General features: G+C 42.2%; 1 protein-coding gene across 4 annotated transcripts in view; it reads left to right on the top strand.

Annotated features, from left to right (window-relative positions):
• Positions 1-26,250, top strand: part of ADAM22 (ADAM metallopeptidase domain 22) — a 126,730-nt gene that overhangs the window by 87,139 nt on the left and 13,341 nt on the right. For 2 of the 4 annotated variants that reach the window (XM_083467399.1, XM_083467400.1), the window contains exons 18-30: positions 117-197; positions 1,564-1,614; positions 2,205-2,268; positions 3,000-3,105; positions 3,593-3,715; positions 4,318-4,486; positions 4,820-4,925; positions 6,103-6,193; positions 7,842-7,859; positions 9,874-10,068; positions 14,159-14,259; positions 14,544-14,610; positions 17,812-17,858. In XM_083467399.1, the coding sequence (XP_083323525.1) occupies positions 117-197; positions 1,564-1,614; positions 2,205-2,268; positions 3,000-3,105; positions 3,593-3,715; positions 4,318-4,486; positions 4,820-4,925; positions 6,103-6,193; positions 7,842-7,859; positions 9,874-10,068; positions 14,159-14,259; positions 14,544-14,610; positions 17,812-17,858 (1,219 nt within the window). Of the gene's footprint in view, positions 1-116; positions 198-1,563; positions 1,615-2,204; positions 2,269-2,999; positions 3,106-3,592; positions 3,716-4,317; positions 4,487-4,819; positions 4,926-6,102; positions 6,194-7,841; positions 7,860-9,873; positions 10,069-14,158; positions 14,260-14,543; positions 14,611-17,147; positions 17,259-17,811; positions 17,859-20,155; positions 20,243-26,250 lie in introns of all 4 variants that reach the window. The other 2 variants (XM_083467398.1, XM_083467401.1) reach the window with 2 other exon arrangements.

A 26,250-nucleotide genomic window follows, 5' to 3' on the forward strand; every position in this document is an offset into this window, starting at 1 on the left:
CCAATTAAACCCGATGCGAAGAACAGAAGAAGAAAATATTTTTGTGTGTGTGGTATTTTGACTTGAACTGTCAAAAGGTTATAGATCTTCTCAGATATTTAATGTTTCCTTTTCAGTTTGAAGCCAAAGGAGTTGTTTGCAGAGAAGCTGTGAATGATTGCGATATTGCAGAGAGTTGCACAGGAGACTCTAATCAGGTAAAGTTTCAAAATGAGTGACTGGAAGGCTGTAGCTCAGTATAGCCACAGGACGTCTGCTTGGCATGTAGAAGGTCCCTGGTTTAATCCCTGCCATCTCCAGGTTAGCATTGGGAGAGGCTCCTGCCTGAAGCCCTGGAGAGCTGCTGCCAGCTAGTGTAGGCAGTATGGAGCTAGAGGGACCATTGGTCTGACTCTGTATAAGGCAGCTTCCTATGTTCAGAGATAAATAATAATAATAATAATAATAATAATAATAATAATAATAATAATAATTTATTTGTACCCTGCCCATCTGGCTGAGTCTCCCCAGCCACTCTGGGCGGCTCCCAATCAAGTATTAAAAACAATACAGCGTTAAATATTAAAAACTTCCCAGAACAGGGCTGCCTTCAGATGTCTTTTAAAGATAGGATAGCTACTTATTTCCTTCACATCTGAAGGGAGGGCGTTCCACAGGGTGGGCGCCACTACCGAGAAGGCCCTCTGTCTGGTTCCCTGTAACCTCACTTCTCGCAATGAGGGAACTGCAGAAGGCCCTCGGCGCTGGATCTCAGTGTCTGGGCTGAATGATAGGGGTGGAGACGCTCCTTCAGGTATACTGGACCGAGGCCGTTTAGGGCTTTAAAGGTCAGCACCAACACTTTGAATTGTGCTCGGAAATGTACTGGGAGCTGGTGTTATATGGTCCCAACGGCCACTCCCAGTCACCAGTCTAGCTGCCGCATTCTGGATTAATTGCAGTTTCTGGGTCACCTTCAAAGGTAGCCCCACGTAGAGCGCATTGCAGTAGTCCAAGCGGGAGATAACTAGAGCATGCACCACTCCGGCAAGACACTCTGCGGGCAGGTGGAGCTGGTAGACAACTGCCCTGGACACAGAGTTAACCTGCGCCTCCATGGACAGCTGTGAGTCCAAAATGACTCCCAGGCTGCGCACCTGGTCCTTCAGGGGCACAGTTACCCCATTCAGGACCAGGGAATCCCCCACACCCACCCGCCCCCTGTCCCCCCAAAACAGTACTTCTGTCTTGTCAGGATTCAACCTTAATCTGTTAGCCGCCATCCATCCTCCAACCGCCTCCAGGCGCTCACACAGGACCTTCACCGCCTTCACTGGTTCTGATTTAGAGCTGGGTGTCATCTGCTTACTGATGAACACCCAGCCCAAACCCCCTGGTGAGAGAGAGGTTTGCAAAATCTGGACATTCAGTTAATACCCACTTGAACAAAACAATTTTGGGAGACAGGAGGCAATGTCAAATCGAAGGCTTAAAATGTGCATTTGCATTAATTTTAGACACTGCAGTGCAGCTTTAAAAACTCTGGTCTAGCTTATCATATGGTTCCTTCTGCTTTTTCTTTAGTGCTCTCCAAACCTGCACAAAATGGATGGGTATTCATGCGATAACGAAGAGGTACGTACAGTGTTTCATTTGATAACTTGCGTAAGATAGGCTTGAGCAGATAAAAGCTAGTCTGTTCACAGACGTCTATTAAAGGACTCATTTGGGACGATGGAATCTGTGATTCTAAACATGTGCTGCAGAATCCTGTGCCAGAATCGTGTCTCTTCCCCACCCCTTCCTCTTAAATATATGTGTATATATTATAGGTTTGGTTTCTTGTTCACTTTGTTTCTTGCATATCACATTAGCGGCAGATAGACAATTGTAATGTAACGTTAATACTTTGAATACATAGCAATAATTTACACTTCAGTTGGTTAGGTGAGTGGGGGGGAAATAGGTTTTTGAATAGTAAGACCTTTTTATTTAGATCTGGCAAACATTTGAAATTGAAATTGCATATTAAAATGGAGCTGCATATTAAGGCTGCTAAGCTCACTTACCTGGCAGTATGTCCCATTGGTACCTATTGCTTGTTTGTTTTTTACTGTTTTATAACCTTTTCCCCTCAGTAATGTAGAAACAAGCTAAGCAATAGATTTTTGGAAAATATGTCAAATGACGACAGACCATGTGTCCTTTTCTTGGTTTCTCTTCAGGGCCTTTGTTTTGGAGGACGATGTAAAACAAGAGACAGGCAGTGTAAATATATCTGGGGAGAAAGTGAGTAAGCTCTTTTAAGCTTCCAATTATTATTATTTTTTAAGTGGTATCCCTCTGGAAACCCACTTGCTTGGCATCAGGACTGTCACACAGAAGAAGGCAAAGACGTGCTATTTGCTGCTCCAGAGAACAGCATTATATCTAATGGACTTAAGATACAGAAGAATGGGTTCTGATTCAACATTAGGGCCACACCTGCCCTATCCTTTTAGAGCACTATGATACAGTCATGGCTTCCTCCAAGGAATGCTGGGAACTCTAGTTTGCTGAGAGTTGTTAGAAGGCCACTATTGCCCTCACAGAGCTGCAGTTCTCAGAGTTATTTGGGAAGATGGGCTGATTTTTAAACCACTCTAGATCTTGTCTGGTTGCTAGAGAATAGGCGGTATTCCACTTGAAGCTGCTACAGTTTCCAGCAGCAGATATTTCTGCTGCTTTATAACCACAGATGTCTACTATTTTGAAGGCAAAGTGCTTTATCAATTGTACAATACCTTTGCAAATTCTAGTTTCCTGTCAGTTTCCTCCCACTCCAGTCACCGGTACATTTCAAGGATGCTTTAGCTGAGAACCTTCAGTGCTTATATAATAAAAATAGTTGAGAACATATAAATTGTGATCTCAGTCATGCCAAAATCTTCCCATGTTTACACATGCTTAGCTTTTAGAACAAACTTGTGCGACATGATTGAAGGAAATTAGTTTCTGTTATTTTTTTCCTTGCCCTTAAGATGTGACGGTCGCTGATAACTATTGCTACGAGAGGTTGAATATAGAAGGAACTGAGAAAGGCAACTGTGGCAGAGACAAAGATACTTGGACACAGTGCAAGAATGAGTAAGTTAACACTATTCTTTTGAGATAGTACCTTGATTTTCTTCGTGTTTTAGGCCAGTGGTCCTCAGGCATTATAAGCGACATATATGTTCCTTTGCAGATAACCAGTTCTAACACCATCATCGTCATTAATAATAATAATAATAATAATAATAATAATAATAATAATATAACTTTAGATTTAATTGCAAAGATTGCATTGCAGTAATACAATCATGACATCACCTGATCACTGGTCCTGCTAGCTAGGGATGATGGGAGTTGTAGTCCAAAAACAGCTGGAAGGCCAAGTTTGGGAAACCCTGGTGTAGACAATCCTGAGCTAAATGGACCAGTGGTCTAACTCAGGATAAGGCAGTTTTCTGTGTTCTGTTGCTTATGTTCAGTAAACATCACCTATTTCTCTTAGGCAAGTTTCCCCCCTTTTTTACTCCAAGCAGCAGCAGCAGCATCAACAATGAATGCCTTGTTTAATCTTTCCTTCCAGGGATGTTCTTTGTGGATATCTCCTGTGCTCTAATATTGTTTCTATCACCCCGAGACTTGGGGAACTCGATGGCGAAATCACATCAACTTCTCTTCAAGCTGTGGACAAGTCCTTTGTTTGCAGGTAATTTCTCAAATCCTAAACGGGGAGGACCCAGTCCAAGCACATGAATTGTATGTTATTGTCATGATCAGAGGTAACAGCACATCACATGTCCATCGCTATGTGTATACAGAGCAGTTGCACTTGTAAATTTAAAATAACGTTGCATAAATTCCAGGTTGCTTAATCACTGGTCAGAATTTTTTTGAAGTTTTGCGTGATCCACTGTGAGAAAACGTCAGCTTTTTTCTAGCCATGAAAAAGGGATTAACAAACGTTACTTAGAGCCAGCATGGTGTAGTCGTTAAGAGCGGTGGACTTGTAATCTGGTGAACCGGGTTCGCTTCCCTGCTCCTCCACATGCAGCTGCTGGGTGACCTTGGGCCAGTCACACTTCTCTGAAGTCTCTCAGCCCCACTCACCTCACAGAGTGTTTCTTGTGGGGGAGGAAGGGAAAGGAGAATGTTAGCTGCTTTGAGACTCCTTCGGGTAGTGATAAAGCGGGATATCAAATCCAAATTCCTCCTCCTCTTCTAGTGTTCTATGTTTTGACAGCAGTTTTGTTAAAAAGAGATTTTAATTTGGTGGATCTAACAACAAAGGCTTTTTGTGTCCTTTTGCAGCGGGGGTCATGTCAAGCTAGAGGAAGATGCAGACCTTGGCTATGTAGAAGATGGGACACCTTGTGGCCAAGGAAGGATATGTTGGGAGCACAGATGCCTTTCTGCAGAATCCTTTAACTTCAGCTCCTGTCCAGGAAGTACAGAAGGCACCATCTGTTCAGGGCATGGAGTAGGTTTTGCAGTGCCTTGAGGGAGTGATTGCACATTAATTCCTTAAATATTGGCTGGCTGGCAAGGGTTCTTTCTGTGCCTTTTCCAAAAGGGCTGTAAAAGAGGCTGAAAGTAAATACATGTGAACCAATCTGTAACCTACGCGTATAGGGTGGCATACAAATAAGAATAATAAATCATCCAGTATACTTTAAAGCACTGGAATTAATCATCTGCCTCATTTTGTAGCCTAGTGGTAGAAAAGCAGGAAAGCAATATCCTTTATTTATATTCGGATGACATATTCAGATTTGAGGACTGCTTTCTAAATGTTAGATTACATTCTTTATAGGTGTGCAGTAATGAAATACAGTGTATCTGTGAAGGGCTGTGGACTGGCGCGGACTGTGCCAAACCCATCATGAAACCAAGAAATGATGATTTTATGCCCAATCCAGGTGAGTTGCATGTTTTACAATTTAATGAAATGATCACAGGCTACTGGGGGGGGGGGGGTCAGACTTCAAAGCATGTGCATTAATTTTCCACTTAACATGCCATCACAGCAGTAGAGTCTTTTGTCAATAGGTACCGTTGGACCAACTTTCACAGGCCAGAGCCCAGTTTATCAGATATAGCTACCTGCCACAAGACTCGGTTGTCTTAGAAGTCATGCTTTGTAAAAAGGGCCATCACTCAGTGGTCCCACACTGAGTCCAAGGCACCTCTAGATTGGGGTGTGTGTGGAGGAACTGCACTATGAAACCATTAATAGCCATTTCCAGGCACTGCAGACAATATTGAACTAGATTGACCAATCGTCTGACTTGGTATATGGTTATATATGGTCAAGGAGTACCAAGACCTTGAACTTGGTCTGGTGGAAGATTGGCAGTCACTGCAGATCCCACAGACAAGGTTTTATATGCTAGTGGCGGTTGCCTCCACAAGCAGCCTGACCACCACATTTTTCAGCCTCCAGGCAAACCTCAAGTGCAACCTCACATGGAGAGCATTACAATAATCCAACCCTGAGATTGCCAGTACATGGGCAACTGTGGTTAAGTTATCCTGATCCAGGAAAGGCCATAGTTGTCTTCTGGTAAAAGGTAGTCCAAGCCACTGTTCTTTCATTGGCAGAGTTGGATCCAGATGAAGCAGCTGCTCCTTCAATGAGAGTGCAGCCCCAAGGCGATCTAGATCAGAGCTGTGGCAGGGGCAAAAAGCTGAATCTGCTCTTGCCAGGGTTCAGATCCAGATTGTGATATGCATACACTCAGCTGCTATTTACTAAAAAAAAACAAAGAAACACACCTAAGTTGGCCCACGTTGTCTTGAATCCCGCTTTATTCTTTGCTGCTACATGTCTCCCTGACGGTGTTTATCCCAGAGTTTTACACCTCTAAAAATGAATCAAGCAATCTGAATTTAGGGTTGTCTCCAAATATATCATACTCCGAATGAACCCATTTAAATATTAATGGACATATCTGTTGATTTTAATAGCTCTACTCCCAAGTATGACTTAGCTGAATAACTGTATTAGGAAAACCGAAGTTTCGTAGTTTTACGTATGTGCTCCATCACCTCAAAACGAGGTACATTCAGATTCTCGTTTCCTTTTTTTTAATCTAGGTGTCACTAGCACAAATATTATTATAGGTGCTATCGCTGGTACAATTTTAGTGTTGGCTCTGATTATGGGCATAACTGCATGGGGTTACAAGTAAGTAATTTATATATATATATCTTATATTAATAAAGGTAAAAAAGGTTATTTCATAAGATTTTCTATACTTTATTATGATTTGATAAAGTATGAATTGGCAGTGTGGATTATCAAATGATTTAGGCAAAAGAGAATTTCAGAAGTTTCCCTAATCAGAACTGCTTCCAGTTCTCCTCTCTGCCAATAGTTGCCATTCTAGGCTTGCTGTACTCAGAAGACTTGTTGTCCAACATCTGCGGACTGAAGTCTGCATAAGACTGGAGGACAGCCTTTGAGTAAAGCTAGTCTAGCCATCCTGCCTGGGGATTATGGGAATTGTAGTCCAATGACATCCAGAGACCCAGCCAGCAAAGCTGATGTACTCTTTAAGTCAAACTTGCCATAATAATTACATTATTTACTGGCAACAGCCTGGCTTACTAATTTTTAGCATAACTTTCTCACATTCTATCTTCAATTATTTACTGCACACCTTTGTTTCAGCATGTCTAAACGAAATGTATGAGAGGAAAAATAAAATTTATTGAACTCATGCACTGATCCTAAGTATAGGCCACATTCACAAATGTTGATAAGTCTGGGTTGCTAGGCTCCCAAGGTTTTGGGAATAAGCCACATGCTTTGTACACACTGTTCAATGCCCCCCTCTTGCTCCTACCCTGGCATGAGGAGGGGAAACAACCCCAGAAGCTTGAAAGGGGTTTGACTTCCTGTGACGTCCAAGCCTGAGAATGTGCATTGTTTCTACCTAACAACAACTTTTGGTCTCAGCAAGCAGGGTTCTTCTTAACAGTCACTTAAATGATACTAACTCTACTTATGAAGTTAGGCAGCTCTTGAAAGGTACCAGAGGGGATTGCGCTCTCCTTCCTTGAATGAGAAGAGAATGAAAATAGATCTGGTTTGCGCAAGAAACCTCATGGTTAGTGAGGAAGGAGTTTCACAACAAGCCAGAGTTTGGACATCATGAGTCAAATTGTGGCTTAGCTCAGCTAAGGACTGGGGAGGAGCAAAATGGCGGCAAGCTCCTTTCTGGAAGCCCACATCTTTGTGGGCCTAATAAGCCATTGACTTGGGTCCACATGACACAGCGAGCCATTGTTTGTCTTACTGTGCCATGTGAACCAGGTCAGTGTGTGAGTTCATATTGCCCAGGGTCTGCAGGGTTTGAAATAAGAAACATCATTTTCTTCCAAAAGGGCTTTCCTAAACTCAGCCTATGCATTTCAAACATAAAGCTGATGCTTCATTGCATGCAGTTTTCATAGTGTCATGCTCTGTTTCATAGCAATGACTCAATTGCTTGGGAAAGACAATAATACTCAACTTCTGCTAGGGTTTCTTTTCTATTTTATATCTTTGGGACTGGATCCTAAGGGCTGCACAAAGGTGGGTCCTACCCCCTCTCTTCAACTGCAGCCAGCCACACCTGGCCCTGTGCTGTTCCTGAAAGTTTCACAACAACTCTCTGAAGTGGCTTTTCAGGGGCATCAAAGAGATGCCAAAGGAGGGTCTTTGCCATTTTGCATGTGGAAATCCACTGGGAGTTCTTAGGATCCAGTTCTTAGCTTATGACACTGACTAGAGTAATGGCAAGTACAACATGGTAACTCACTCTCTTATCTCTCTTCCTTCCTCTTGTAAGAAACTATCGAAGACAGAGGTATGTGAAAAAGCAGTGTGGCCACATGTCACAGAATGCTTCAGATGTGATCCCTATTTATTATTTAGTTGGGATATATCTATATATATGAGACATCAGTATGGCTAGGAATGTAACATTTTTTGTGTACATGGAGCTGTGGGCTGATGAATCTAATTTAAATGGCTCCTATCTTTGTGGTGTTAATGTATTGTCCCTTAAGACTTGGATTCCTGTATTCTCAGATATGTTCTTTTAGGAGGGTGGAGCCCTAAGGCAGAGACCAGAACCCCGTGGCCCTCCAGATATTTTTGGACTACAACTCCCATCATCACTGACCATTGGCCATGTTAATTGGGGCTGATGGGAGTTAGAGTCTAACAACACCAGGAAGGCCACGGGTTCCCCATACCTGCCCTATGTGGGCTGTTTTGTTTTTTATTACACCTTTATTTTCCTAGCAGCCGCAGTGTTGAAATTTAACTTCAGACCCAGTTCAATTCTGCTTAGTACATAACATTGATTACTGGAGCATTTTCCAATTACCTGGGCACTAATCCCTTCCATTATGAACTTGTCTGCATGTTTGCCTTTTTAATCAAAAGAGAGATTAATATAGCCATGTATGATCCCACTCCTGACTGGTGCTGAGCACTTGTTTTTCTAAGCCACAATATTTTTTTCCAAATTAAAAAAAAAAACTTGAAAGGAGGTCTAAGGGACCTCATGGATGGTGTTAGACTACAGCTTCCATCATCATTGGCTGTGCTGGCTGAGGTTGATGGGACTTAGAGTCCAGCAACATCTGGAGGACCCCCGACTCCTCACCCCTGCTCTAGAATAAGGCCCAGCAGCATTGTCCTTGGTTTGATTTGGCCTCATGAAGATGCCATGTGCTGGCATCTGAAGCTGAGGGCAATGCTTCCCTATAAAATGGCTCCATGTAGCAGCTGAGCATGTGATCATTAGGACTAGAAAACAAATGGTGTCAAAAAGGTAAGCGGTTAGGTGGCAACTTGGCTTTATGAAAAATATCTTCTCTACCCTTTCCACTTTCATGCTCACAAAATTCCAAAAAACACTGTTGGATTAGCTCTAAGTTTGACATTAAAAGTCTTGTACTTCAAGGATAGCACAACTAGAAAAGCAAGTACTCTTACCTCTGTTTGTCACACACAATAATTAATTAATCTTTCTTAGATAACATCCTGTAAGTGTTCTTTGATCACAGTTCAAAGTACAGGAGTCCAGTGTCATAGATATGGAATCTTTTTTCCCCCTTTGTATAAAACTAATTTTTTTGTAAGGGAAAGTACAAAAATTGTACTGGTGTATGTAGGTATATATCTATAATCTATTGCATTAGTTTGAATCTTTGGTCGAAGAGTGGGATTCGGTATTTCTTGAATATCCTGTTTAACGAAAGAAACTCCTTAGTTGAATTTGGGATGGGGAACTAAGTTTGTTATGACTGCTAGGCAGCAGTAGGAAATCCCCTTCACTGTGCTCATGTAATATTTGGACAATATTGGGTATTGCTGTTGTTTTTAATTGCCTATTAATTATCAAGGCCTTCTTTACCGATTGCTCCAACCTGTCACGAGATGGAGAAAAGGAAAGATTGGGGATGTAGAGGGTGGCAATACCTAACCCCACTCCTGAGTGTCTCTTAAATCAAATTGTTCAATCTTGTTGCCTTTAGGCCTATTAAGCAAAACACACTCTGTAATGGGTGCATATCTTAATTAGACTTTTAAGTATCTCAGGGAATGCATTTCCCCATTACAGAATGTAAGCCTGTTTTCTCAGGTAGCCATTCTCTCTTATTTATATAGTTATGTAATAACTTTTCATGGTCTCCTTTCTAAGCTTTTTCCTGTGCTATATATATATATATGTATATGTATATGAGTGTGTATTTATTTACATATATATACATATACATATATATACATACATTTGGAATATGCATGTGTTTTTTGTGTTTTTTAACCTTCAGTGTGTTTCTGACTTGAAAATGTTCATTATGCTTTAGACAAATCCCTCAGGGAGATTATGTAAAAAAGCCTGGTGAGGCCGACTCCTTTTATAGCGACATGCCGCCTGGAGTCAGCACAAACTCTGCATCTAGTTCTAAGAAGAGGTCTGCTTTTCTGTCGCATTTTCAGATTTCTACCTGTTCCATCACACATTATTCCATTAGTCAGAACCTTTCATTGTTTTGCAGCAGGTTTGATTACTTCTTTCCTTCCTTTTGTGGACTTTGTGTGTGTGTGTGTTTAAAGTGACCCCCTTCGGTCTTTGATTACTGACTAGTTGTATCCTCTCTTTTCAAGCGCACTTCTTTGGGGATCCAAAACTCCGACAAATTATATTGGTGGAGTGAGTGGGTGGGTGGGTGGGCTTTGTAGCTCCACAGATAAATCAGATCCTCAGTTCTGATAGCCATCTCCTTCTGCTTGGAAGTGCCTTGTTTTGCTGCTTATAAAGTGTCCTAGCTCCTACTCAAGCAAAACACTGTACCCAAATTGCCATGAATTTGAGATTACGATGAAGTAATCAAAGAAGGGGGATGCTGTACTTTCATTAACTGTTATAACATTAATGAATTACGGTAATAGAAATGTTAGAAGTGTTGTATTTTATCACTAGTTTGCCCTGCCTTTTTGTTCTTTCGTATGTTGCCAAATCTGGCATTTCCATCTTGCATTTCTCTCTTTTTACTGACCAAGGAAGGCCTGATTTACGTACACAGCCACCCTTGCGGGTGAACCAGCTTGTGATGTAGATCCCTGTAGGCGTGGCACAAAGTTTTTTGCGTGGCTTCCCATGCATTTTGGCCAGGGTTGCAGCAGCAGGGTTGGAGTGTGTGAGAAGCTGCTACACCGCCATGTGGGCTGTGCCCTTCACTATTACAACCAATTATTCGTGGAGGCAGGATTGTTGTGGTCAGGCCATAGAATCACTGCCGACACCTTGATTCCGCCAGATTTAATCCCCAATCCAATGTCTCTGGAGCATGACGCATCCAGGGTGAGCAAATATATATTGCCCTCTTCTGTGAAAGGAAATGCAGTGGACATGTACATGGAGCTCTGTTATGGATCTGGAGCTTTGTGCATGACATGAGGCAATGGGCTGTCCATTGCTCTGTCTGCTGAAGAAAGGCATATGCACCATTTTGAAATGACACACACATCATGGTGCATTTAATAGTTCATGAAGTTAACAAGGTCACTTTGATCTGTAAACCTTTTTTTCTATCTTTTAGCATGGAGAGATTTATTATGGAATTGCTTTCGCCCCTCAAGCATCTTAGAAGGCTTTCACACAAAAAAACAATAATTCTGCCATGTAATAATACTAATAATGGACAGGCTATTTTGTGAACCATCATTTCCCCCCTTTTTTTCTTTTTAAAGATCATTCACGCTTTTGGTGGTTTTCAAATGAGAAACTGAAAAGAAACAGAGGAAATTTGCTCCTCAGATTCAAAGTTGTGAATGTAGTAGCTTAGTGATGCATATGTAATGCCGATGCCAATGTCTGTGTAATACTGAGGGTTTTTATACCTTTGTGAGATTCTCTTTAATTTTTGCATGGCAGATGTCAACTTGAAAAGTAACTCCTAAGTCAACATCCAGTTTCTTGACTGAGGGTTTATGTTTGTGGAAGGATTAAAATGTTGATTTTTCTGAGAATAATCTTCAAAGCTGCATATCCATCTGCAGTTGAACTTCTTGAATGCCTAAATATAACAGAATTTTTGGAAAACAATTTTCCTGATATTTTGTCTTATTTAGGGAGCAAAATTTTGTTCATTCTATGAAGCTTGACTTTTAAAATGGGCATTGCTTAAATTCCATTGTATAATGTTATGTGTCATCCCCCCCCCCCATTTCCATTGATTCCTCATTTCAACCACTTGTTTGTTCTTTACTGTATAATGGTATGAAACTCTTAAGGTCTGTCTACATTAGGACAAAGAGTATCTCTTGTCAGTTACCTATAAAGCTAGCTAAGTTTAAAACTGGCATGGCCTATATTATGGGTGCTTAGTATCAGGCAGGAAATTTACCGTCACAAAATTTTCAGACTACAATAGTTGGACTAATGAGGAGGGGGGAAAGTTCTGTTGGATGCAGTCCTTCATATCTTACATATTTTATTAATAAAAAAATTGCACAGGGAAAAAAGATTAGAAAAAGCAAGAGAAATATGGGGCTGGGTTCAGTCAAAATCAATGGGACAAGTTAGTCATGGCTTAAATTAACACCACTTGATTTCAAAGTCAGGTTCAGCTGACTTTGGTTGGATCCAACCCATGCCATTTTGTCTTATTTATGCAAGAGAAAAGGTTCTAAGGTATAAAGGATGCTTATCTACGATCTATATAAATTTTGTTAAAAAAATTTAAGTAGTTTAGGCAAGTCTATCCAGGCACATAGATCCTAACTGTAGGAGTGCAAATATCCAGAGATGTAGTGATCAGGTGGGATTGCTATGAGGAATTATAACAGATATAGAGTAAGCCATCTGTGTCAGCAATGAAAGCATTGCGTTGACTGGGTTTAAACTATTTTGATATGATTCTTGATCAATCCATGCCTCTGCATCTCTGGCCATTTCTCTACTGTCCATCTCTCTTGCCTGAGAAGTCACGTACACAGCCCAGTTGCTTAGCCAGGCAGGCGTCCTGGGTCATCCAAGACAGTGGGCAAGTTTATTTGATGTAGGATCTTAATCTTAGGGCTAGGAAGCAGATCTCACATTAAGGTGATAATGGTCGCTGTCCTCCTGGCCACCCTCCTTATCATATGTATTGATTGTTTATTACCTCCGGGGTTGCCAGATCCTCTTCTTTGTAGTTCTGTTCTTTGTTTGCCCCGGGAATATTTGTGCTTAATTAGTTTTAGTAGTTTAATTTGTCCCCACGTGGGTTTGTGGAAATGCTCAGAAGAAATCTGATTGGTTCTTACGAACACTCTGTAAAAAGTTCTTTTGTGAATAAAAACGGCCTGGGCCAGGGGGCTGCAGAAACAGACAGGCACAGAGAGACACAATTATACGCACCCTTCCCAGAGTCTTGCTGGTTCAAGTCTCTGTGTATATTCTTATTAACCAGAGTTCAATCCTTCCTTTACTTTGTGAACGCAACACTGACATGTTTTAATCTCTTTCACTGTCAGTTTTAATTATTTTTTGAACTTACAACTTTTTATTGATGATTTTAATATATCTTATATACTGCTCAGTGGTTCAATTGGAATATCATTTTTGTCAAATTAAATAATACATTTTTAAAAAAATCAAGTGGCAGGACAGATGAAATTGGGATAATGTGTTTTTTTGTGTGGATGTGCAAAACCTAGGATTTAACCAGGTTTGCATAAGCCATCTCAGAGAATGAGCTTCATAAGCAGGTTTGAGTTCCAGAACTTACATGAGAAAGTAAGTCTCTTCCAGCTTAGTTTTCCTCTGGGGAAACAAGATGGACAGAGAGAACGCAACCTGGGAAAGGAATAAATCATTTTCTCCCTTGCAAGATCCTGCTGCTGCTCCAAGCTTGACCCTCTAATTTGGCCTTCCTTAATTTGGTGACCTCCAGAGCTTTTGGACATCAACTCCCATCATCCTTCATCAACAACCATGCTGGCTGGGGCTGATGGGAGTTGTAGTCCGAAACATTTAGAGGACACCTGGTTGGAGAAGCCTGGTCTGAAGAAACCAAGTGGGAAAGGAGAAGGACTAGGTTGCACTTCTGCCGGGTGTAGGAGAAACTTGCTTTCTTCTTTTGTTTCTAGACGACCTGTGTACACATCTCCTCTGAGCCAGTTGTAAAGGCACCAGTGATGACCCAACATCCAAATATTTGCACCTCTGAGTGCAATAATGCAGCCTCTCACCTGCCATTGTGTTCATGAGCCTGCCAAATTATTTGACAGTCATCCTTGTCTGGCAAATAAATGAGATATCCCACATAGACTAACATAACTAGAAAGGTCTAGAATCTGAAAATGGGACATGTTAAATAGATGCCCTTAGAAATTCAATTAGAAATGGGTTTATGAATGTGTCCTGAGTAGATATGTAGTAATGTGCACACTATTTTAGGGAATGAATAGATTTAGGAACAGTTGTAGGAGCAGAAGTGAAGCTTAACTGGACTTTTCATGGACTGCTGATTTAGGCAGACATTTTGGGTATTGTAAACAGACCTTTAAGTAATCCTCAACTTAAAAGTTCATGAATAATATCCTTAATAGGTGCTTTATGTACCCAAACCAGCCAGCTCATGCAAGTCTTGCCATTTACTCCAGGTCAAACGGATTATCTCATTCATGGAGTGAAAGAATCCAAGATGCAAAGAACCTTTCGGACATCTGTCAGAATGGGCGACCCAGGAGTAACTCATGGCAAGGTGAGAATGACCATCGCGTCAGCAGTATTCACAACCATTGCAAAGTAGGTGCTGTCAACCAGCATGCTGCAGCCATATCTACAATGCCAGAGTTAGAGTACATGCTTTGCACATATAAAGTCTTACGTTCAGTCCCTTGTATCTGCAGGTAGGTCGTATTACTACTTCATGGTGGTGGAGAAAGAAAGGGAGAATAAAAGTCAATGCAAATGACTTCTAGCATGCTACTTTCCTTGGTTCCATCATATTGTTTTCCACTGACTTATCCTTTGGTCTTATTTCAGGTAATATAGGCGGCAACAGGAAGAAAGTCAAAGGCAAAAGATTTAGGCCACGGTCTAATTCCACTGAGTAAGTTTGACCTTGTAGTTGAAAACAAATACAGAAACACTATCCAACTATTTCTGTTCTGCTACATATTTGAACCAGAAGGCTTCTAGACTCACTGAAAGTACTGATTATTAAATGGTGTGGCAACAGGTTTTTATTTTGACCATGTGTTTTTAACAGTTGCTTTTGTTTTTGAAAATACGCCTATTCCCCTCCTCACCTAGGCAATATGTACCAGTGGTAACAAGCTCCTCCATAAGTTTCTTTTTAAAGTCTATTATTTGGCTTCAGGGCAGATTTTGGGCAGTGTCAGCAAGAAACCGGGGGGGGGGGGGTGTCTCCCCTTGCACCATTTCCCCAATGGAAATCCTCACACCTCCCATCTGCATATCTGTCAATCTCCCCTCCGGAGATGCTTCAGTGTCACCTTGGGGAGGAGAGGAAAGGAACCAGGGCGAAGGGTTTTTATGTTGTTGGCAAAGCTGTGCAGGGTTGAAGGGTTAATCACCCATTTGCCTGCACTGCGGTCCCAGTCCAGACTTTCTCCCCCACTCCCATGGCTGCTACTTTAAAGGGGAGCAAACACAAGAGACAATGATCTGTTTAACATCACATCTAGCTTGGCCCTAAGAAGTACTTCTAGCTTGTTAAATGCATTCTCCTTAGCAGGATGGGCTGTGAAGCAGGCTTTCCCATCGCAGTTTTGTCTCCCCCCCCTCCCCCCGGTTAACTAGAAGCCCCACACCTTCTCACCTTTGTGTGCTGCACTATTCCCCACACCTGTTTACTGCTGCCTGTTAATCTGCATGGGAAGAAAGTCCCTGATTTGACATCCAGGTGTGTTTCACTTACCAATGAAAGTGGATATTTAAAGCCATCTTGCAACTGGGGGAAATGGGGAGAAGAGATTTAGATGGCAGCACTAATGCAGAGTTCAGATGTAAGGTTTCAAAATGTACGATTCTAACTTTCACATTTAGGGCAAATGTTATTCAGGGAGACCTGTCAAGGACACAGTGGAAATCATCTGCTATATTCCACAGTAAACTTCTCTACCTAATCAGCAGGAGCAGCCAACATGTTACCTTACATATGTTGTTGGACTACAACCCCCATCAGCCCAAGAGTACATGGCCAGTGGTCATGGGTGATGGGGATTGTAGTCTAGCAAGCTCTGGAGGGTTGGCTACCCTGGTGTAGCATTCTGCAAGATAAATATATATACAACATAGTTTACCTCAATTTCTGTTATCTGGTTCTTTCCTAATTCTGGGTATGGTTTGTATCCCACTAGATGCACATTTTAGTAAATTAGTTTGAATAACATTGGATAACACTTTTAGTTTCACAAGGTGCCAGGAGTTCAGGAAGCCTTTCTCTGTAAAAGGACGATGCTTTCCTATGTGTTAATTTGCTTGGAAGTTTCGTATTACTTTCAGCTACAGTGGTGCCCCGCAAGACGAATGCCTCGCAAGACGAAAAACTCGCTAGACGAAAGGGTTTTTCGGTTTTTGCGTTGCTTCGCTAGACGAATTTCCCTATGGGCTTGCTTCGCAAGACGAAAACGTCTTGCGAGTTTGTTCGCTTTTTTCTTAAAGCCGCTTGAAGAGGCGCAGTTGCGATGGACCGTGCTTCGCAAGACGAAAAACATCGCAAGACGAAAAGACTCGCGGTACGAATTTTGTCTTGCGAGGCACCACTGTATATACTTTCGTTAGAGAACTACGCATTGCTAAATAAGACTTGCTTAAAACAGTTTGCTTTGTTTGTGCAATGCCATCTACTGATACATGCTGTACGGAACGAACAAGCCGCGTGTGGCAACGTATATTTTATGTGTTCATGTGCTTGCCACAACCTGTGAAGTAGTGTGATCTGAATGCAAATGACATCCAAAATGAGCCAAAAGAGAAGTTGTCAATATCTGGAGAACTGGCGTCTCTGTGCTGCTGTCCATTGCAGCATTCCTGGTGAAATGTTAACTACATGGATATAAGATGACCACTCCCCAAGGCTACAGAGCCATTAAAGCATACTGGTCTTGGTGGTAATGGGGGACAAAACAAACCCTGGTCCTGATCCCTTTAGAGGAGTTGATTAATGACTGCTGGAAATGCATAGTTTTATTGCCATATTTGTCCCTAAGATCAGTGTTACACAAAGCAGACCAAGCGGCTGTTTTGCTTGCATGGTATTGTGTAAGTGGAGCAAAAGAGAACGTCTGTAGTTGACAATTTCTGTGGGGCTATTTTCCTACTGGCCCAGTAAAGTTTGTGTTACTTCCATAGTTTTGCAAAGATGAGACATTAACGTTCCAGAGTTTTCTGCAGACTTAAATGGGTAGAACAACAGTTTTGACTATTAACACCAAGACCCTGAGTGTTGGCATAGGAGCATGTGTTAAAGCATGTCCCAGTGAACTCCTTTCCCGGGTAGCCATTGCATTGTTCATTTGTACTAACTTTGCCTCTATAGGTGTGCATCTTCCTCATTGTTATAAATGATATAAACTTTGGCTTAGATTTTCCCCACCCCTATTATATATTGTGTTTTTGCAGCAGAACATCCCATGCTTCTGAGCCTGGGCTTTCCCACACCAACCAAATCCCACCCCAAGGCATAAGCCACAGGGGTTCTCACCACCCCCAGACAAGGGATCGGGATCACAGGTCAGTCCTAAGTGCCCTTCCACTTGGGGCAACTTTTTTTTTATTTTTATCCCATTAAAAGTTTCTTCCCAAAAGTATCACTGTGGCAAAATACCCCCAAACCCGCCTTTGATTGCTGATGGCAGCGCTAGCTAAGCCCTCCTCCTTGCTGGCCTGATGTGTGTAATCCCCCCTGCCCCCCAGTCTTATAAGACCTGGGACTTCTGCATTGTTGCATGTTGTGCTGCAAGCCAAATCAAGCCACTGGTTTTAAGTTTGGTAGGCTTAAGAAGTTGTTTCTTTTTCATTTTAAGCAAAGTTTTACCATTTGATCTGATGGGTTATACTATATCAATGATGACTGATGCACAGTTAACCCCCACAGAGATTGCTCTGCCCCTCTTGGTTTCATTCTGCAACCTGGCATGATGTTAAAAGCTACCGTTTCAGGTTGCTCAGAAATAATAGAAGCTGAAGTGTGTGTACTTGGTGCGAAGAAGCCTCAAAAGTCTTGTACAACCGTTGCATGCTTTGTTGCCGTGATAACTTTCTCTTTTCTCATTGTAAAATCCAGATCAGGAGTGCTTCATGGTTACCAAACGAGCCTTTACAATAAAAAGTGTAGGTTAAAGGTTTGTCATTTGCTCTCACACAAGCCCACTAAAACTGCAAGATAAGAACCAGCGCATAATGTCTTGCCCATGAGCCCATTGCTTCGCTAGCAAATTTGTCTTGCGGCTGTGCTTTGAACTTTTACTTTTTAATTAGGAACCGAGATGGAAAACATAAAGCACTCCTAGTTTTCAACTTGCTGTTGAAAGTAAGTAGACTAATTAGAAGCAATTACAGCTGATAGAGAATTAAAGCGATGCCTGTGCTTATGTGGTTGGGGTGAGTGGGTGGGAGAGTTACGCAGCTTAGACAGAATGATGCAAACAATGTTTGATTATTGGATATAATAAATTCACCATCTGATTTTTATTTCTATTGAAAGCCCACGTTCAACACAAGTTAGAAATGGTTCACCCAAAACATTGCCGCCTAGTGGCTTAGTGAAATGGGAAGATTGGTGTAGATTGTGAGATACACATTGATAAACAGAGACTAATGGGTTGGGGAAGGTGGCAAAGAGGAAGTTGGCGGTGTTGTTTTTTCCTGCCCTTCTCTCTGGAAGCCCTATTGAGATTCCACTGAGGGTAGCAGTGCATTTTTCTCCACGATTGTGAAGACCTGAAAAATTGTTTTTCTATAAAATAAATCCTGACATTCTCCAGAGTCAGATTACATGGTGTCATTTAATATGCTATACCTTGCAGCAGTAGCAAGGTCATGGAGTCTCTGGCTTAGTGTCAGCTGTAGGTGGATTTAAAAGTAATTTATGAAGCATATTTATTGCATATAATTAATGCCCCATCTTTCCTTCAAAGAGCCCAAAGTGGCACACATATTTCTCCCGCCTCCACCACCCATTTCATCCTAAAGACAACCCTGTGAGATAGGTTAGGCTGACAGTGCCTGGCCCAAGGTCACATAGTGAGCTTTCTGGGTGAGGGGGAATTTGAGCCTAGCTCCCTCCCAATCTAGTCCCAATGATCTAACCACTACACGACATTGGCGTTGTCACTTTGTCCCTGCACTTCATTGACTTTTTAAACAGGCAGCCGTATTAATGTAGCAGTAGTAAATGTTATCAAACAAGTACTCATGTAATCTGTGCTGCAAAGAGAGGACAAAGTAGAATATACTTTCCATTGATAAAACAATGGTTGTTAGGTTCAGTCTGGATTTTTTTTTATTAAATACTGTAAGAAATGTCTTGCACATAGCGTTGACCAGGACTGGGCTTTGGGAAGCAGATGGAAGGATCCATGCAAGGCTATATTCAAGTTGCCCAGCTTATAAGAGTCACAAGTGTAGGGCAGCCCAGTCTTTGTGCTGCAAACAAAGGCTACTCAGAAGTAAACCCCATGAGTTAACTGGGAATTATTCCCATGCAAGTGTGCAGAGGACAGTAGGCCGAACAGTTCTGTCCGGTAGATTGCTACCACATGGCAGCTGTTTTGTGTGTGCAGCAGCTCACCACACAGAATAATCTGTTTCTGCATCTCACCACGGTCTTCCACGTATTGCCAGCAACGTGAAGAAAGGGCAGTGTGTGGTGAGCCTCTGGGTCCACAGCTTGTGCTGCAATGCAAAAACAGCTTCTTGTGTTTTAGGCAGACTTACGTGCACCAAAGAACCCACATGTGACTGCAAGTCAGTAACATTTCCTGTCATTTAACTGGCAGGACCGGGTTTATTTGCAACCGTGGACGTGAAAGAGTCCCCAAGACCATAATGTTCGGCCCCTGGTGTAAAAGAGGGACCCATTTCTTAGTTGCCTTTTCTCAGATCACCCTGCAAGTATCCAAGGTGGTCTGCCTATATTTATGTACTCTTGACCTGTGGTGCAAGGCAGAGAACATTTGCTCACTGTATAAGTTAGGTTAAAGACACAGCACTGAGACAAAATGACTTGCCTGAAGCTTTCAGGAGGTGCTTAGAAGAGATTAAAGTAGTCCTCACTTTGGAAGGGCAGTTGCTGCAGCACCTGTCTCTTGCGTACTTCCCCACTGGGCAGATTCAGTGCTTCTAAGTCTGTTTGCATCCAGACCGAGATTTAGAGATTTAAGAGATGGGTAGTTCTCTCTCTCAAGGCAAAAGTAAATTGCAAATGTAAGCCTCCACTTCCAAGGGAATTCATTTTGAACCCCTGTGGCTCGGATTTTCTTCACCCAACTTCCACACTGATTTATTTAAGACAATCCTTGGCATTTGGAGGATGTAAAACAGCCAAACTGAGCTTATGCTGCTGTGTGTTACCAGATATTTCTTTATTCTTCTTCTGCTTTCTCTGTTCCTTCCATTGCTTTTTGCAGGTATTTAAGCCCATGGTTCAAAACAGAATATAATGTAGCTAAGTGGGTAGAAGATGTGAATAAAAACACTGAAGGACCCTACTTTAGGTATTTTGTAAATTAATTCTCTATCATCTTTTAAGAGCTGTTCCAGCATATTCCAGATATGATGGGACTCCTTATCTTGTATCTTCCAATACAAGTGATTTATTGTAGATGCTGAGGACCCTTTTTGTTCATTTGCTGCCTTCTGATGTCTTTTTTGGGCTTCATTGTGCAATTGCGATTCTTTTCTGACTGTTTTAATGAAGCCGTTTGAAAAGGATGTTCATAGTGCATGTATTTCCCATCATCATCTCTAGCTTTTAGTAGCTTTCTCTTCGTTTGATGCCAAGTAGCCTTTTTGTGGGCATGATCTATGTCTACCACTAATCAAGTAACATTAGTTGAAATAGCTAAAAGGTCAGTGTATTGAAGCTAGTAGCTTTATAATACACTTAAGATGCAATCCTATACCCACTTACCGGGAATAAGTCCCATTGAAAGCAGTGGGGTTTACTTCTTAATAGACATGAGTAGGGTTGTGCTGTTAGTGCCAACCCAGTGTTTTTTCAAGGTGTGAAATTGCAGCAAGTAGTAGAATTGTACATAGGTTATCGTTTGTGCATCATAATTAAAAAATGGGAAGCATGCAAGCATGTTAGCAGAGCATTTACCTAGTATATCCATTAGAAGTCAGAAATATGCTGGAAAGAATTAATTGCTCTTCATGGCAAGAGGCTAAAGATGTGTTGTGTGAATATTCAGTTGGGTTGTGCTTTCTTTGTTTCGGCCATTGGCCATAATGCCAAAATAATAATAAGAAAAATTAACTACAAGCATACAATAAAAACCAATTGGTAAAAACAAAAAGCAAACATACAAAAACCTGTAAATCTTAATAAGAAGGAATCAATAATAACAAGAAAATAACACAAGAATGTAATCATGTTAAATACTTTTAAGTGTGCATATAGCTCATTAACAGTGCAATGTCTACTAAGAGAAAGGCTCTACTGAGTTCAGTGGGTCTTACTCCCAGATAAGTGTCATTGCAGCCTAAAATAAGCATTTCACTAGTTCAATCCTTTGTCAAGTAGCACTCAAAACAGGTGTCCAAACTGGAGTTTGGCTATATAGTAATCAGAAAATGTTTGCCACTGCTTTGCATCTGCCAGAGCAAAGGTGGCCTCTGTTAAATTAATCTCATTTTTGCTGGCCAATAAATATTTTATTTTCTTCTGCTTTAACCAGTGTTTGCCATATTTTTAACAATTGAAGAAGAAAGTTATTCTGCATTTGCCCTCAAAATTAAGAAAGAAGAGTAGGTAGTATGGAATGTCCAGTTGTTTTCTCCCTACGGATGCAGAAATGTCAGTCAAAAGGCACTTTCCCATGTAGCAAAAGTTTTCAACCTTTTTCAGTCCATGGCTCCCTTGGCACCCCTTTGGGGCTCAAGAGTCCAGTTACGTCATCCCTTGCCTGCATAGCTGGCAGTCTCTCACCCTTTTTTGAACACCTTCCCTTGTGGACTGTTCCCTCAGCCTCCTCTCATTGAGAGTCCTCTGGGCAGCCGCTGCTGCCATCCCTGGTCTCTGAACTCCCCCCCCCCGCTGCCCCATAGAGAAGTGTCTCCTCACACTGCCCAACAAAGGCCTGGGAAGAGGATGCCCCCAGCCTTAGTGGCCCAATGGAGACTGGCCAAAGACAAATGTCCAGCACCTTACCTTGGGAGGCAGCAGCTGCCTGTGTGCCTGGTCTCTCACTTGTCTGTCCATTCCCAACAGCAAGGGCTGGTGGACTAGCTGGGTGGGTTGCCTTGCCTGCCTGCCTGCTTGCTTGCTTGCTTACTCCAAGGCTGCCTCAGCTCTTGGCAACCAGCACCCCATGGCCAGCCCCAGAGGTACCATTTGCCCGGTGAGCTTGTAGCCAGAGCTGCTGCAACAAACAGCCATGCAAGCCTTGGGGAAGTAGAAACATGAGAGGGCATCAGAGGAGGGAGGGAAGGAAAGGAAAGGGGCAGAGGCTAGCATAGCTCGCGGCACCCTGGCCATCATTCAAGGCACCCCAGGGTGCCACGGCACACTGATTGAATACCACTGCCGTATATGGTACATCTAAAAGAGTGGGCAGGGCATTGGTTGCCATCTCAGCAAAGGAGGGCTGGGACTGTCCTTAAAACAAATGTAGGGAAGTCAAATAACTAATTTTTCAAACTGTGCTGGGATTTTATCAATGCATAACGTAGCACATTCTTAACATTTGTCAATAAGAACACAGCTCTCCACACAAAAATGCCTCTGAGGTGCCATTTAAATACCATTTTGGCAGCTATGAACCATAATCCATTAAGAAAATTCAAAGGCAAACCATGTAATTGGATCAAGATGGCACTGAAAGCGGAGTAAGTCGTTGGTTTTTTAAAAGAATTAAGTGAATTTGCCCACACCTCTAGGAGCCTGTCTTCTAGGAGATGAAGTCATTTATGCCAATAATTAAATAAACACAAGGAGACTGGAATCATTCCTGTTTGTTCTGTCTCATCAGAACCAGAAGACTGCAAGGACTCCTAAAATGATTATTTTTTTAATTTTAAATTCTAGTGCTTTCTCTCCAGGCAAACACCATATCTCAGTTCCATATAATCATAACTATTATTTCCACTCTGTTTTAAAAGTGTTTAATACTGTGCAATGAGCCTGCTCCCTTTGTTAGAATTTATTATGCAAGGAATAATCTTGCTTGATCCTCCTTTTATATTTTTCCAACTGCCAATGCTGGAGATGACCAACTTATGATACTATTCTCAGTGGCCAGTTACATTGTTATTATAAGCCCAGTTCACTTGTTACATGAGTGAATGGGACCCATGGACAGAGCAGTAGAAAGAGGGCTTCCTGTGGGACAGATGGCCTGAGCACATGGGAAGCAGCCATGTGACAATGGGGACAAATACTAAAGGCAAGGGCTTCTTTGTATTCGCGTTGCTCCTCCACACGAGTAACAACTTAATAGGGCTTAGTCATATTCCAAAGATTTGAATGGCAAAAGTGACCCAGTGAAGTTTAGAGGTGAGATGATAGAAGGATAGGAGACCCATGTCATTGTCACAAAGTGATGTTTAGAGAAGTTCATGGCCAGTGCTAGGTGAAAAAAACCCATCCTCATTAAATTCAGAAGTGGCATCATTTATAAAGAAACTAAACAAAAATAGGGGAGAGAACATCTGTGTTGCTTCATCTCCTCAAGTCACTTGTTACCTTTTGGTCAAAGGCCTTAATGGGGTAATTCTTGTTTCTGAGGTTAGTATTTGGGTATAGAAGATAGTATTCAATGCAGTATTTTAGTGGGAGGAAGGATTCAGTGGGGGGAATCTGATATAGGCAGCTTGATTATTTCTGAATCAGCGTGCATAGGATTGCGCTGAGTCTGTCTGCTAATCCTCTACTACATACTATCTTTTGTTGAGCTACACTTCCTAGTGAGCTTCCCTTCAAACTGCCCCAAACAGTTGGTGCTTGGCATGATCCCTAATCTAATTGCTTTGGAAGCCATGGCTGCTTGTAAAACTTGAGAGGAATCAGCAGGAATCAACTGGATTGGTGTTGAAGATAAGCTTATTTATAGATGTCTTGGGACCAAGATGCACATAAGATAACCCCACGTTAAAATATTCAACTACTTCCCAATTATACTTCTTCCCAAATTGTTCATCATCACACATTATGATGACCATAGGTATGAGCTGTCACTACAATTGTGCAAGTGTTTGTGTGAAATAATGCATGGTTGTTCATTGGTACAGCTCAACTGTTGAGTACAGAGACTGAAAATCTGTGAGTATACAGGTCAACTATATGTGTACACTGATTGTACACTCATTGAATGTAATGTGTTAACACTCCTGATGCAAGTGACAGTACAGATCTGGCTCCTCTTCTTCATGTCATCTCATAGTTTTCTGATTCTAGAGCCCTGAATAGATTACATAATGGTAGCCCTGGGGAAGGAAGGAATTCCCCTACTTGGTGCTGATTTTGGTAATCCCACCCTCAATGGCTGCTCCCATCAGCTTAACTCACTTTGACTCACAACACATTTTTGTTTCCTGGCTAGCAAAATGTCCATAAGCACTTTTGCATTTTCATTTGTTTAGTGATGGGGAAGGTTCTAGTCTAGGGAATATTTGTAGAGAGCTGGGTTTGGGAGAAAATAGGGGTGGTGATGTAATAGAGTCTGTTGTGGAATTTGTTCCATGTTAGAAGCCAGTGGAACATTGGGTTAGCAATAATAATAATTAATAATAATAATAATAATAATAATAATAATAATAATAATAATTTATTAGTTATACCCCGCCCATCTGGCTGGGTTTCCTCAGCCACTCTGGGCGGCTTCCAACAAAACACTAAAATACAATAACCTATTAAACATTAAAAGCTTCCCTAAACAGAGCTGCCTTTAAATGTCTTCTAAAAGTTTGGTAGTTATTTTTTTCTCATTGACATCTGGTGGGAGGGCGTTCCACAGGGCGGGTGCCACTACCGAGAAGGTAGTTACTAGGTAACAAATATCCTGCAAAGGGGGGAAATGGGGTCCTGAGCTACAAAGATGGCTTCCATGTGTAGAATTCTGTCTCTTCTAGGAATCCAGCAAAGTGGTTTGTGATGGTGGCTAGTTTTTCAGCTGCATAGGGTACTTTCGGTTTCATTGGGGGAAGCTGCACATGGGATTTTTAGCCTTGCTTTCTACTGCCATGCATATATTGTGATTTTTTAAAAATGTAAACATAAGCAAGTTGCTTTGTGTGTGACTCTTTGACCAGGGCCATCTTTAGCAGATGCGGCGCTGGGGTGCAAATATCTGCACAGCACCCCCAAATTACCACGGGTAGTGTTGGGGTGGCCATAGCTGCACACTGCCAGCCATCCGGGGGGGGGCAACTCTCCCCCATGCCACTGCGGGAGAGCGATCACCGCAGAGGCTTGGGAGTGAAGTTGCACCCCTCCCAAGCCTCCGCTGGAGGAGAGCACAGCTTCCCTCCCAAGCCTCCTCAGGAGGAGAGCAATCCCCGCAGAGGCTTGGGAGGGAAGCTGCACGCCCGCACAGCTGGCAGGCGTGCAGGGAAAGGGGAGGCCACCAGCAAAGCCGCGCAGCTCCCCCACTTGTTGAGGTGCCCCTGAGAGGCCGGTGCCCTGGCACTACGCATCACTAAGCCCTATGAGAAAGACGGCTCTGGCTTTGACAACACTGAAGTGTGTTTGGATAACCATGTAGGAATCGGGTGTGTGTGTGTCTGTGTCAAGCTTTCCAGTAGACCATCAAAGCTCTTGAAAGGATGTCAGGGGGTGCATGTGTGTTAAGGGTTAGATCACTTGAAAGAGCCTGATTTTCTTCACTAGTGCTCAAGAGGAAAGAGGCCCGGAGGGTGGGGGTGGGTCTTTCCTCCTTTCCCCATGCTTCTTATGAAAATAAAGAGGTGCCAATGACACTGTTTCCTGCCAGGATTATAGAAACGGAATGAGAACCATGACTTACAGCAGAAAACAAAGCTGCCAGCCTGTTTAGGACAGGCAGCTTTAATAGGACTGCCATCTGCTACTCTATTCTGGAAAGTATGAGAGCAGAACTGATATAGGTGGTCCACTTAAAGTGGGTTGTGCTTCCTGCCAACGCTTACCTGCTTTCCTTCCCATGCTGTTGGACTCCAACTCCCAGGCTGTCTGGGGCTGATAGGAGTTGGAGTCTAGTAGCATCTGGGGAACACCAGGTTGGGGAAGGCGGTCCTGTAACCACACACAATACTTTAGATGTTGTGGTTTCCTGAAAGTATCTACCAGTTTTCCTTTTGAAATATATTTGCATACGGTTGTAGAGGAACTGGCAAATATGTACTCTGGCAGCATTGATTTAGTAGTGATCAAGATTAAGGCATAATCCTCAGCATGCTTACTTGGAGAGAAGTCCCGTTGTGTTCAGTGGGGCCTTTTCCCAGGTACGTTTGCATAAGATTGCCATTCTAAATGTGCATGCTTGGAAGTAAGTCATTGAAATAGTTAGCATTTGCCTTGGAAGAG

This window comes from Podarcis liolepis, assembly GCF_965112155.1.
Source record: "Podarcis liolepis genome assembly, chromosome: 12".
Lineage (NCBI taxonomy): Eukaryota > Metazoa > Chordata > Lepidosauria > Squamata > Lacertidae > Podarcis > Podarcis liolepis.